General features: G+C 58.0%; 1 protein-coding gene across 3 annotated transcripts in view; it reads right to left on the bottom strand.

Moving 5' to 3' along the window:
* Nucleotides 1-13268, bottom strand: part of NLGN3 (neuroligin 3) — a 52155-nt gene that overhangs the window by 24230 nt on the left and 14657 nt on the right. For 2 of the 3 annotated variants that reach the window (XM_063345369.1, XM_063345368.1), the window contains exon 2: nucleotides 6478-7221. In XM_063345369.1, the coding sequence (XP_063201439.1) occupies nucleotides 6478-6955 (478 nt within the window). In that variant the 5' untranslated portion in view covers nucleotides 6956-7221. Of the gene's footprint in view, nucleotides 1-5341; nucleotides 5402-6477; nucleotides 7222-13268 lie in introns of all 3 variants that reach the window. The other variant, XM_063345367.1, reaches the window with a different exon arrangement.

Raw genomic sequence — 13268 nt, forward strand, 5'->3', positions numbered from 1 at the left:
CAGATGGGATCCACCCCAGGGTGCTGAGAGAGCAGGCAGGAGTGCTCACCAAGCCACTTTCCATCATTTATCAGCAGTCCTGGCTAAATGGGGAGGTCCCAGTTAGCAAACGTGGGTTAGCAACCCACAAGAAGGGCTGGAAGGAGGATATGGGCAACTACAGGCCTATCAGTCTGACCTTGGTGCCAGAGAAGGTTATGGAGCAGATCCTCTTGAGTGCCATCACGTGGCACATATAGGACAATGAGGTGATCAGGCCCAGTCAGCATGGGTTCATGAAAGGCAGGTCCTGCTTGACTAACCTGATCTCCTTCTATGACAAGATGACCCGCTTAGTGGATGAGGGACAGGCTGTGGATGTTGTTTACCTGGACTTTAGTAAAGCCTTTGACACCGTTTCCCGCAGCATTCTCCTGGAGAAACTGCTTATGGCTTGGCTGGACGTACACTTTGCTGGTAAAAAACTAGCTGGAGGGCCAGTCCCGAAGAGAGGTGGTGAATGGAGTTAAATCTGGTTGGCAGCTGGTCACAAGTGGTGCTCCCCAGGGCTCAGCATTGGGGCCGGTTCTGTTCAATATCTTTATCAACAATCTGCATGAGGGGATGGAGTGCACCCTCAATCAGTTTGCAGAGGACACCAAGTTGGGTGGGAGCGTTGATCTGCTTGAGGGTAGGATGGCTCTGCAGAGGGATCTGGACAGGCTGGATCAACAAGACAAGGCCAATGGTATGAGGTTCAACAAGGCCAAGTGCCGGGTCCTGCACTGGGGTCACACCAACTCCATGAACGCTACAGGCTGGGGGCAGAGCAGCTGGAGAGCTGCCCAGGGGAAAAGGACCTGGGGGTGTTGGTCAACAGCTGGTTGAATATGAGCCGGCAGTGTGCCCAGGTGGCCAAGAAGGCCAACAGCTTGTCTCAGGAATAGTGTGGTGAGCAGGACTAGGGCAGTTACCTGCTCTGCGTGAACCTGCTCTGGCAGGGAGGTTGGACTAGATGATCTCCAGAGGTCCCTTCCAACCCCTACCATTCTGTGATTCTGTGATTGTCCCCTTGTACTCAGCACTGGTGCCATGTCCAGTTTTGGGCACTACACTTCCACTACAGGAAGGACATTGAGGTTCTGGAGTGTGTCCAGAGAAGGGCAACGGAGCTGGTGAGAGGTCTGGAGCCCAAGTCTTATGAGGGAGCTGGGGTTCAGCCTGGAGAAAAGGAGGCTGAACAAGGGGGGATGAACAAGCCAAACCTTATGGCTCTCTACAACTACCTGAAGGGAGGCTGTAGCCAGGGGGATGTCAGGCTCTTCTCCCAAGAACAGACAACAGGACAATAAGAAATGGCCTCAAGTTGCACCAGGGGAGGGTTAGATAGGATATAAGGAAAAAACTATTCACCAAAAGTGTTGGCAAACATTGGAACAGGCTGCCCAGGGAAGTGGTGGAGTCACCATCCCTGGAGGTATTTAAAAGCCGGGCAGACATGGTGCTGAGGGACATGGGTGAGTGGTGGACTTGGCAGTACAAGGTTAACGGTTGGACTCGATGATCTTAAAGGTCTTTTCCAAACTAAACAATTCTGTGATTCTATGAAAAACTCCCTCCGCTAACCCAGTGTGAATGCCTGTTGGGCTGCTTCACTTTAAGCTGACTGCGAAGTGACATTGTTCAGGCCGATAGGAAGGATGCATATGCTCTTATCTGAAAGCTCTAGGAAGATTTAAGCTCAAGTTCAGTAAAAAAATAAAATCACTTTCCCTGAAATAGTGGCATCCATGCCGGATTTATACTATCTTAAGTAAACCATGCCAACAGCACTGACAACAGCGCAAACAGAGATAAAGTAGGGTGAGGAGCCTTGGTCCTTGGAGCCTTTGCGCTCAGCATGGTGTGGATAAGAGAAGAGCGGGAGCCAAAGCTGACACCTTTCCAGATCCAAACGTCTGCTCAGGGCGGCCGCGGGCAGCCCCAAGTACCCCCTCCTCAGTGCAAGCTCCCTGGGGCACCCGCTCCCACGCAGCAGCCAAGACGCCACAGGGAGCAGGAGCCCGCAGCAGCGTTGCCACCACGTCTGGTGGCCATGTGCACCCAGAGGCACACGTGCTGGTGGCCACAGCTGGAAGCTAGAAGCTCAGGTGCTTCTCCGGGAGCGAAAAGGAACAGGACTGGGACTGATGACAGCCCTTGAACCTGCTGTTGCACAACCCCACAGGCAGCGGCAGCCCCCTGGGACCTGTGTTGGGTGGCCACTCCATCAGCCCTTGCTCCAGGACTGCAGCTCACCTCGGTGCTGCCCTGCCCGTCCCCGGATGATGCAGAGGAGTTAATTCCGACCTTGAATGGACTCCACAAAAGCACTGCATCTTATCAGGCTCTGCTGCCTCCACCAGCACAAACACCTACCCTCACCTTTGCAAATCGCTCCCTGGAGCGGAACTGGAGCATCAGGGTGTGCTCCCAGCACTCTGCAAAGCAGCGGGCTTCACAGGAGGCTGGTGAGCAGCCTTCCAGAAAGGGAGCACTCCAGAAGTCATGCAGCCGTAGGGAAGCCTCAGCCAGTACATGGACAAGTTCTCTTCTTGCAGAGCAGTGGAGAAGCCACGATGCTTTTCTTGCAGAGCACCCAAAGGGCGTCCCGAGCTCAGGAGCTGCTGGGAGCTCCAGCCAGGCTCGTGCAGCAGAGAGAGACGCCCGACTGGCACATTCGTCTCCGCAGCGTTGCGGACTCTGCACAGCCCCAGCCAGAGGGAGTAGGGCAGTTGGGAGTAAAAACCAGGGAGGGCTGCTATGTGCAGGGCAGACACATTTTTCTCCTCCAAAAATAACATCCACCTCCTCGTGCCCTGCAGCAAGGCCTGCCCGGGCTGGTGGGGAAAGGAAGAGGAAAGCGTCCCAGCACCTGCCACAGCCAAGCACAGGCTGGAAGTGTCGGCAGCACAAAGGGCAGAGCTGTGTTTTGGACGTAGGTGCCGTACCTTGTGTGCGTGTACATGCTCTTCAGGTGGGCAGCGTCACCTCCACAGCCAAACCTGAGCCTCAGTGCTGTCGGCTCCCCCAGCGCCGTGCATGTTAATTATTCTCAAATCACCGCTACCCTGCCTTGCTCCCAGAGAAGGGACTAAGGTGCATGGAGGAGACCAGCATGTAGTAAATTTCCATATAAGAAAATACATAGGGTGGGGAAACAGGGATGTTTTTCTGTCCCAGGATAAATTCTGATAAATTCTCAGTCCTTTGGCTGCTATGAAATACACGGAGCTCAGGGGTGGCAGAAATCACGAAAACTCCAGTAAGGTGGGAGCTGAGGCATTTTAAACCACCGAAATACTGCATAGTTGCCGGTTCTGTGAGAGGAGAGCTTATTCACTGCTTGTATGTGGCCTTAGAAATAATAATCAAGAATATTCCGGAATAAGCCAATGTTCAAATGACACGCAGCCCGAGGAAATCAGCACTGCAGGTATAATATCCTCACCCCATGCATTACTAACCCAGGGTACATGACGAGGGGCGGGGGAGCCTCTGTGTCTCAGCACAAGTGACTCAATTTATTCGAGCCAACGGCCACCAGAGCCGTGGCCGGAGCCGAAGGGCAGCGCCAGTGTCTCGGTGTTTTAATTCCTGGCACGTCATGCCTGGATGCCCAAACGGCCGGCACTGGGGATCTGCCGGTCTGTGAGTCAGCAGAGCCCAGCGGGGGCAGAGGGCGCATTTCCCCCCCAGCTCCCCAGGAGGTGACCAGAGGCGACGGCAGATGGGCTGCAAAGAAACCCTGCCCATCAGCAGAGCCGGTGGGGAGGGAAACCAGGAGACGAGTGCAACCAAGGTGTTTTGCCATGGCTTACGTTGTCCCCCCTTCTCCAGACGTAACCCGGCCCCCGCTTCCCTGGCCCCGGCTGTAGGGCTCGTGGTGGCGGGGGTCCACCAGCCCTGGCAGCCGGTGGGAGGGCCGGGAGAGGAAGCGCTTTGAAGTGGCTGGCACAGCCGGCTCCGGAGGCAGCGTGCGGAGACTCCCTAATGCGCCAGCCCTTTCAGGGGCAGCCTTGGCACTCAGAGAGATGGCGTGTGAATAGCCAGGACAGCAACAGGAAAAGCACAGCAAAGAAACCCAACAACAGAACTGGGGGGAAATGGCTGGAAGGAAAGTGCTCCCCAAACCTCCAAGCCCAGCTGCGCCAGCCCTGCCAACTCCAGGGGCGCAGGGAGGCGGAGGCCAGGATGCAGGGACCCCACTGCCACGGGATGCCCGGGATGGCAGCCCCTGCCCGCCAGACACCCCCTCCCTGCACTCAGCCTTTCAGAAGAGCTTGGCTGCCCCGACCGCCCGCACGTCCAACTTCGGGATGCACAGAGCAGCCTGGGCTCGCCCTGCCTGCAAGGGGGCCGCGTGGCAGGACGGGCGAAGCGTCGTGTCCGACGAGGGGCTGAGCCAGCTCCCACTTGCACGTCTCCATTCCCTGGCCCGCAGGGCTGGGTCTGGCCAGGAACACAGGATAACTTTGGGGCAACTAAGCTGCTCCCCTTTGCCCCGAAGTGGAGGGTATGAGCCCCACGCCGCCCTGGGGATGGAGGCAAGGCAAAGTGGAGATGTATCTGAACTGGAGGTGCTCGGCCACCACAGGGCAGCTGGAGCTCAGGAATGATGCTGTGCTGGGGAGCGGAGAGCAGATCCTCGCTGGCAGGGCTGGCAGAGGTGTGGTAGAGCAGCAGGGAGCAGCCTTGGTGGGACCATGGGCTGGGGCAGAATATGGCAGCATTTATACAGCCAGGAGCATTTATAATCGAGGAGCTTTGGATGCAAAATGACCAGGGGTGCAACGGGGGAAGAGCTCAGCCCAGGACAGGCTACAGTCTCCCATCACAGAGGTGGCCTCCCTAAGTGGGTCTGGACACCCCCAAATGGGGATGCATCCCTAAGGGATGGGTGCATTTAAGTGCCACCCACCATTAGAAGCTCCCCCTCCATACCCCAGGGGCTGGGAGGCTGCCAGTGCCAGTGGGATGAAGGTGGGAGCGTGGGCTCAGCCCGGGAGAAGCTGTTCTGAAAGGCCTGGAGCAAAGTGAGCATCCTCCTCTGACCTGACCCCAGACCTGCGCTCCCAGCTCGCACCAGTTCCAGCTCCCCGTCCAGGAAGCGGAGGTGGCTGGAAGCATCCGCGGGGCTCCTCCGAGCGGGAAGCAGGGGACAGCAGGGTGGGCTGCTCGGAGGGCCCCTGGTCTGGGTGGCAGCACAGAGAGGTGCTGGAGGAGCATGCTGCGGGCTGGGGGCCGGCCAAGCACCCTCTCACTCTCTCACTCTCTCTCTTTTTCCTCTCTGTGCCTCTCTGCCGGTCGGCTTGCTACATACCTCCTTTCCTACATATTTTCTTGTTGGGCTTTCGGGTGCATTCCTTGGAAATCCGTTTTACTGTAAAATGAATAAAAGACTACAAAATAACAGGAGGCTCCACTGGCGGGAGTGGGCATGCAATCACAACCACGCTGCCACCCTCCTCCCGCCGCCCCGGGACCGCGGGAGGTGGGGAGGGAGCGCCGCCGTGGGAGGAAAACTCTGGGCCAGCCGTGCTGGGCGGGAAGGAAGGCATGATGCATCCCATGGCCAAGGGCCCCAGGGACAGAGGAGCGGAGCCAGCCAGCCTGATGGAAGCCACCGGCCTGCCAGGCTGCTCTGCCGTGTGCAGCAGACCCGCTGCGGGACCCTTCCAGCCCGCCGAAAATCCCTGGGGGCTCCCGTTGCGGTGAGGCTGGGGCAGGCGCTGCCTCCTATGCCCTCTACTTACAGTTCAGGCGGGATCCCCTACAAAGGAAAAGGTTAGATGAGGAGGCACTTGGCGCCGCTCAGCCTCACCCCAACGGGACTGTGCCCCGCAGGTCCCCGGCCCCCGGGCTCATCGCTCTGCCACCGTCTGGGAGCAGCCAAGCGACGCGCCTGTCAGTGCCCCCAACCTCCCGTCTGTACCAGGGCCCAGAAAAGGGCTCCGCGGTCCCTTCCTTGCTGGAGCATCTCCCCAGTGAGAGGCAGAGAGTGTTCCTCCCAGCCACAGCCCACTCCCACAACTAGCGCATGGACCTGGGGAGGGTGGGAAGGGGGGAGGAAGGACAAACCCGAACCAACTCAAGACAGAACCTGGCACTCGGCGCCTGGGGAGCACAAACCAGCTTGTCGCTCTGTGGATCTGCGGTCAGAGAGTCGGATTCAGATTTAGCAACACAAGAGAGGAACCCGTGACAATGCCATGGAGGTGGAGGAGGGGGGGGACAAGGAGGCGTGGAGGAGCAGGAGCACGCGAGACAGAGATGGCAGCTGAGGGCAAGAGGGCGAGCTGCGTGGCCAGAGAAAGCTTTCCACGAACAGACGGCATGCTGCAGGGTCCACAACCACATGCTTCAAACACAACACCCAGGTGAGACCAACCACTGCTGGGGCAGGGGGGGACACGCACCCCCCCCCGCCCTTCTGCAGGCACCCCGGCGGGCACTCACCATCCTCCGTGGGGATGTAGATGTTGAGGTACAGACAGTCCTCGTTGGGGTCCTGGATGTACGTGGCCACGATATCCAAATTGGAGGTAAACCAGATGGGCAGCATGATCTCGGGAACGGCGTTGTGGATGTTCTGGGGGCAGACCGGTGAGAAGTGGGTAGCGTTCCTGATGCCCGACCAAGACGGCGGTGGCTCGGGGGGCATGAACCTCTTCTCCCCGACAGGTGGGGCAGCATAAGGCACCCCCAGGTACTGGTCCACGGGCCCCAGGATCTCGCTGGGCAGTGGCACTCGCACCCCCCGTAGCTTCCCATAGTGCGTGTTGACAGTTGGCGAGTAGACCTGGCCCTCCATCCGCACAACCACCGAGGCGAAGCTCAGGACCCAGAGGGTGAGACGCAGGTCCCAGCCGGCCACCAGCTCAGGCACTTGAAGAACGGGGGGCAAGAGAGGGCTTCTCCAGAGTATCAGCCACATCGTCCGGGAGGAGCAGCACTAACATCCAGGCCTGAAGCTCCTGGGTGAGGACTCAGGGCATCCCCATCACGCCAAGGCTCCAATTTGCCCACTGGGAACAGACGGAGCAGGAGAGCCGGAAGTCAGGAGCACGCAGCCCAGCCACACCTTCTGCTGGGTGAGTCGGGAGCACGGATGCAGGGAGATGTGCCACCGCTCCTCACAGCCTGCCAGCTGCCCACTGCTGCCCGCCTGCCAACAGCCTGGCTCGGAGGGGACTGCTGATACTGTGGAGAGATGGAGGGAATTAACAGCAGACTTGCTCTGGGAAGAGGCAAAGTGGTGCAGCGCATTAGGAGCCAGGATCCCTGGGCAGATCCCTGGGCACAACTGCTCAGTGGCTCTGCCGCCACCCAGGCAGGCAGCTCTGGGAGTAGGCAAGTGTGGGCAGCACAAGTAGAGACACACACAGACACTGTCTGCGTCTGTCCACCCCTGCAGAGCCTGTCCCCAGAGCTCAGGGGCCAGCCTGGCCCCTCCCCTGCCTGAATGAGCCCTACAGCCCCCCTGTGCCCTTGCCAGATGCTGCAGGAGGGTACGAGCTGCAGATTACAGGTGCCAAGAGAAGCAGGACAGTGTCACTTCCCTGGCACTGTCCCTCCCCACAAGGAACCTGTCGGGCACCGCTGTTGCATAGTGTGGCCCCTGCACAAGAACCCAATGGCACCTCTCCCCCCCTGCCCGAACTGGAGCTGCCCACGCTCCCGCACCGTGCATCTCACCTTGGCTCCAGCCCAGCATCCCTCCCCTGTCCGAGTGTCACCACCCAGCAAAGGAGACACACGTGTCCTACCCAGACGCCCATCTCGCCCGCCCACGCGCCCTCCAGCCACCTTTCTCCCTCCACCTGCCGCTGGCTGAAGCGGCGAGACCTCACACCCAAGCCAGAGGTGCTGGGCAGGCAGGATGGGAACAGCCGGAGCGCTTCTGGTCAGCATCCCCCCTGCGCCATCCCCGCGGCCTCCCTGCCACCCAAGCGAGCCCCGGGGGAGGCAGAGCTCTGCTACCGCGTCCCCACATTGGGCTGCGGGCAGGGGTGGGGGGACAGCAGATGTGGCAGCCCCCCGTGGGCCCCACGGGGGAGGGAGGGAGCTGCAGGCAGGCAGCGGCTGCAGATGGGGACCTGCGGATGTATGTCAGCGAGCAGAGCTCCTGCGCCAAGGAGCCCTTGCTGGAGGCTGTGTGGATTTTCAGTGCTCTGCCCTTCACCTCCCCGCACCGCCTGCCGCATTCAGGGCTTATGTAAGTGAAAAGCCCACCCCCCCCAGCCTGCCCCCGCCAACACCACTGCTCCCGGGGGGAGCGGGGCAAGGGGAGCTGCGGAGGCTGGGCTTGCCCGGTGCTCGCCCTCGGCCCACAAAGAGCAGCATCAGCTCCAGGCCCGCTCCGCACCTTGGCTGGCGGCTTTGCAGAGCGGTCCCCACTAAAAGGCACTGCTTGGTGGCGGGTCAGGGGATGCTCATCCTGCCTCAGCCACGCATCCCTACCCTGCGAGAGACGGCAGCGGTGGCGAGGCACCTCCATTTTGCCCCAGAGCATCCTTCCATGCCCACCTGGTAAATCTCTCCCAAGCTCAAAGGGGAGCGGAGCTGCCTTGGAATTATTGGAGCACAAAATAAGGACTGTACGCAGATGGAAGCATGCGGCTCTGGTGGAGGCTCAGCTGGGCAGGGACTCCACAAATGGAGAACGCCTCGTCCAACGAGGAAAATCCGCAGGAAAAAAAAAAAAACCAAAACAAACCCAAAAAAAACCCACGGAGGGCGTCTCAAATCTGCACTGCACATGTGCAGGCAATTCACTGCTGGTCATTAAGGAAATGGGCCCATGCTGTGCCTGCCCTCCTGATATGCCCAGGGAACACAGCGCGCTCAGAAATCAGGGGATGACAGGCATAATAAGAAACACTCAGCCTGGAAAATCATTTTACTGCATCCAGCCCACCTGAGCAGCGAGGCCTCACAGAGCTGGGCATGGCAGGTACATCTCCAGAGCCCACGGAGGGACCAGAGGTAATGCCAGACAAGGAAGGTGGTACAAACGATGGGGAGAAGCAGCCAGACCTACTGTCCCATCCACGGCACAGGGAAGACCTGAGGGCTGAGCTGAGCCCATCACCTCCCCGCATCATTCCCCTCTGCCTCCTCCTGCCCCACCGGGCAGTGACAGAAACACAGCCGGCAGGAGCACGATGCTGCCAAAGCCTAAAAAACAAATGGTGTATCGAGGGACAGAAATACAGCCGAGGCGCCCAGAGACCCCAAGATCTGCTCTGCCCCACAGCTGCTGGAGCTGCCTCTGCAGCGAAATGCCTCAGCTGCCCTGCTCTGTCTTCAGCTCCAAAAGAAAACCCTCATTCAGCTCATATTCACAGAATCACACAGAATCACAGAATGGTTCAGGTTGGAAGGGACCTTAAAGATCATCTAGTTCCAACCCCCTGCCCTGGGCAGGGACACCTCCCACCAGACCAGGTTGCTCAAAGCCTCGTCCAGCCTGGCCTTGAACCCCTCCAGGGATGGGGCAGCCACAGCTTCTCTGGGCAACCTGGGCCAGTGTCTCACCACCCTCACAGCAAAGAATTTCTTCCTGATATCCAATCTAAATCTCCCCTCCTTCAGTTTGAAGCCATTACCCTGTGCCCTATCATTACACTCCCTGATCCAGAGTCCCTCCCCATCCTTCCTGTAGGCCCCCTTCAGGGACTGGAAGGGGCTCTAAGGTCTCCCTGGAGCCTTCTCTTCTCCAGGTTGAACAACCCCAGCTCTCTCAGCCTGTCATTCCTTGCAGCAATGCTCCTCCTTCAGCAGAGAACTGACCTTTGCCTAGCAGTGACACCCCAGGGGCGCAATTACGGGCCAAAGCAGCCCAAACTTGCAATCCCAAGTAGGGTCTCAAAGGTGCTTCAGACCCCCTGCTCTGGCTGACATTGCTGGAAAGCGCATCAACCAGGGAAAATCTTCCGCTCACGTTCCTTTGGGTACCATGGGTTAGGATAAAGCCAAATTATTAATGACTGTCACATCTAATTTGCATGACTGGAAGCTACAGGCAGCTTCCAGTCTTTATGATAGTGCCCATGACTCCCTGCAGAGCCGTTTCAACTGACCTGTCATCGTTTTTCCTTCTGCACGCCACAGCCCTGCCAGCGGTGGCTTACCAGCTGATTCCCCGACTCGAGAGCTTCCTTGGGGCTGCAGCTGCACGCCGCCATGGGCATCGCTGCTCCACCAATTCCTCCAGCCAAGCCATTTCACGGCGCCAGGCAGCGCTGCACTGCAGCCCGCAGCCGCCCGGCTGGGCTGCGCACCCCAGTCACTGCAAAATGACGGCTGAATTCACCACCCACTTCGCGTCCTTCGTGTGGCCGCACACCCGGCCTTACCACCCTGTCCCGCCACAACGAGGAATCTCTTTTTCCAAAACACAGCCAAAAATGAGCTGCTTGCTACAGCTCCTCAGAATTGTTACGACGATATTCCTTTGGGGTTTTTGTTTAATCCTCATCCATGGTTCTTTTAGTAGCTTTTAAAAACCATGGAAATCTGAAGACAAAAAAAACATAAGCTAAGATAGAATTAAAGTTCCCAGTACATATCCTTAACTTAGAAAAAATGATGCTGCGGGACTTGCAACTGTCTCCAATTATGAGGTTTATGAAGCATCGGGCATAGAGAGGAGTTACATGAGCGATAGCCAAACACGTCCAGATATGGAGCTGCACAGGCGAGACCCAGCAGCCCTAAGGTTACCCTGGAGAGCCACGATGCCTCAACGCTCAAATCCAGATCACGGTATTTTAACATTTGTAATTCCACATTTGGTTCTATCCTTTTTTAAAGACTTTTTCCCTCCTCCATCTGCCCATGTCCCTGCAGCACAGAATAAAGGCACTCAAACAATCTCAGCGACACGCTCCTGAGCCTTCCGATGTTTGTCTTGTTTTTCAATTACAAACCCAAAAAAATGATGCAAACCCTAAATCTGGAATTCCCTGGGTTTCAAATGCCTCATTTGGGATGATTACAATACCCCCGTAACACATCTTATGCCCTCGTATTGCTGTTCTGTGCTCTGTGCTTTCTGCTGTGACTTTGTGTTAACATAACATTTAGGATGGGAATTTAGCTTTAATTTAATATTGACAGACTGCCATGAAAGCCTGAGCTCGGCCCCCTTCACCGGGGGCTGTTGCATGCGCCTTGCATCGCTGCCTGCTGCCTCAACAGCTCTTAAGCATCCCCTTGGTCTTTCAAAGCATGCAAAACGACCGAGAGATCCGAGAAAGGACATTTTGTTCAGGGAAGCGATTCCCCTCGCATCCCATGGGAGGTGGGAGCAAAACATCCCCAGTTTTGCCGCCTACAGCGCTGCCGTTCTTCCCTCCGGCAGCGAAGCCAAACGCATCCCCCAGTGAAGATGGCTGCTGCCTCCCTGCAGCCCCACGCCAGGAGGAGCCGTGCCAGCCAACTGGAAGAGAAACTGGGCCACGCTGGGCAGATACGGCCAAACTGGAGATGCTCAGACGAGCGCACGGCGAGGAGCCGGGAGGATAAAGACACCGCAGGCATCCCAGGTCGCTCTGCCAGACCGCTGGTGGGGCAAGCGGAGGAAGTGAGACTGCTAGCTGTTAGGGATGTTATTCATGTGCTTTGGAAAACAAATGCTCTATCGGTATTTCCACGGCCGTGCTGTCTGCCAGACGGCTCCCTCCTCAACAAGGAGACGCTCTCCATGGAAACCTGGGCAGGCGGGATCCTCTGGAAGCCTCCCTCGCAGATGCAGAGTCAGGCGTCTCAACACCAGCCAGACGAGCCGGATCCACACCTTCCCTGGCAGGCGGCCGAGGACAGGCGAGCAGGCAGCCCGCCCTCATATCGGACCCTTCGTCGGGGTCCAGCCTCCTGCCCCTGAGCGCTCAGGCTGACCCAACCCCAAGCTCATCACGTTGATGCTGTGGCTCTACGTCCTGTGTGGTCCAGAGCCAGGACAGACCAGGGCCTCAAACCGCCCAGCTGGCATGGATGGATGATCTCCCAACAGCAAGCGGACGGGACGTCCCACAGCACCCTCTGGCCACTCTGCCTCACGCAGCTCTGCTCACCATCTGACCCTGTTGTATCACGATGAGAGGTAGCTGGGGGCCAGTCCATGCACCCCAGCACAGACGTGCAGGTGGCAAGCAGCACGAGAAACCTCTGCCTCCTCTTCCCCAGGGCGAGGGAGGTCCAAAGCTTTCCCCCCAGCCTGTGCTCCAGGACCTCAGGCTGATGCCCAGCTCTCAGGCAGCACCTGCCAGATGCGCTCCCCACCCTGCAAGCTGCTCTCCTCTGCCGGGTAGCGACCCTGGCTCTCACCAGCCCCCAGACCCATCCCACCTGGCCTGCAACGCTGCAAGAAAGACCATAGGAAACCCTGGGGAACACAGAAGCTGCAGCCCAATTGGACTGACATGCTTATGCCCATGAGTCCTGGTGGCTCCTGAAGAGCATCCCTCTGCCAGAAGGTCTCAGCTCACACCCTCTGATGCTTGTGGCCTGGATCAATGGGCTGCATCAAAAGAAGCATGGCCAGCAGATCCAGAGAGGGGATTCTGCCCCTCTACTCTGCTCTCCTGAGACCCCACCTGGAGTACTGTGTCCAGCTCTGGAGCTCTCAGCACAAGAAGGACATGGACCTGTTGGAGCAGGGCCAGAGGAGGCCACGAACGTGATCCAAGGGCTGGAGCCCCTCTGCTGTGAGGACAGGCTGAGAGAGTTGGGGTTGTTCAGCCTGGAGAAGAGAAGGCTCTGGGGAGACCTTCGAGCCCCTTCCAGTCCCTGAAGGGGGCCTACAGGAAGGATGGGGAGGGGCTGCTGGCAAGGGCATGTAGTGATAAGACGAGGGGCAATGGTTTTAAACTAAAGCAGGGTGGGTTTAGATGAGACATTAGGAAGAAGTTCTTTCCAATGAGGGTGGTGAGACACTGGAAGAGGTTGCCCAGAGAGGTGGTGGAGGCCCCATCCCTGGAGACATTCAAGGCCAGGCTGGATGAGGCTCTGAGCAACCTGATCTAGTTCAAGATGTCCCTGCTCACTGCAGGGGGGTTGGACTAGATGGCATTTAGAGGTCCCTTCCAACCCAACACATTCTATTCTATGATTCTATGAATGCTTGAGGATAATACTACAGAGAAAAGTTGGTGGTTACATGCTATGGATTGTGCCCAGTGGGTCTTTCTGACCCACCCCACATTACCCATCCGTGCCACAGGCAGATGTTTCCCAGTTCCACA

Source organism: Chroicocephalus ridibundus, chromosome 9 (genome assembly GCF_963924245.1).
Source record: "Chroicocephalus ridibundus chromosome 9, bChrRid1.1, whole genome shotgun sequence".
Lineage (NCBI taxonomy): Eukaryota > Metazoa > Chordata > Aves > Charadriiformes > Laridae > Chroicocephalus > Chroicocephalus ridibundus.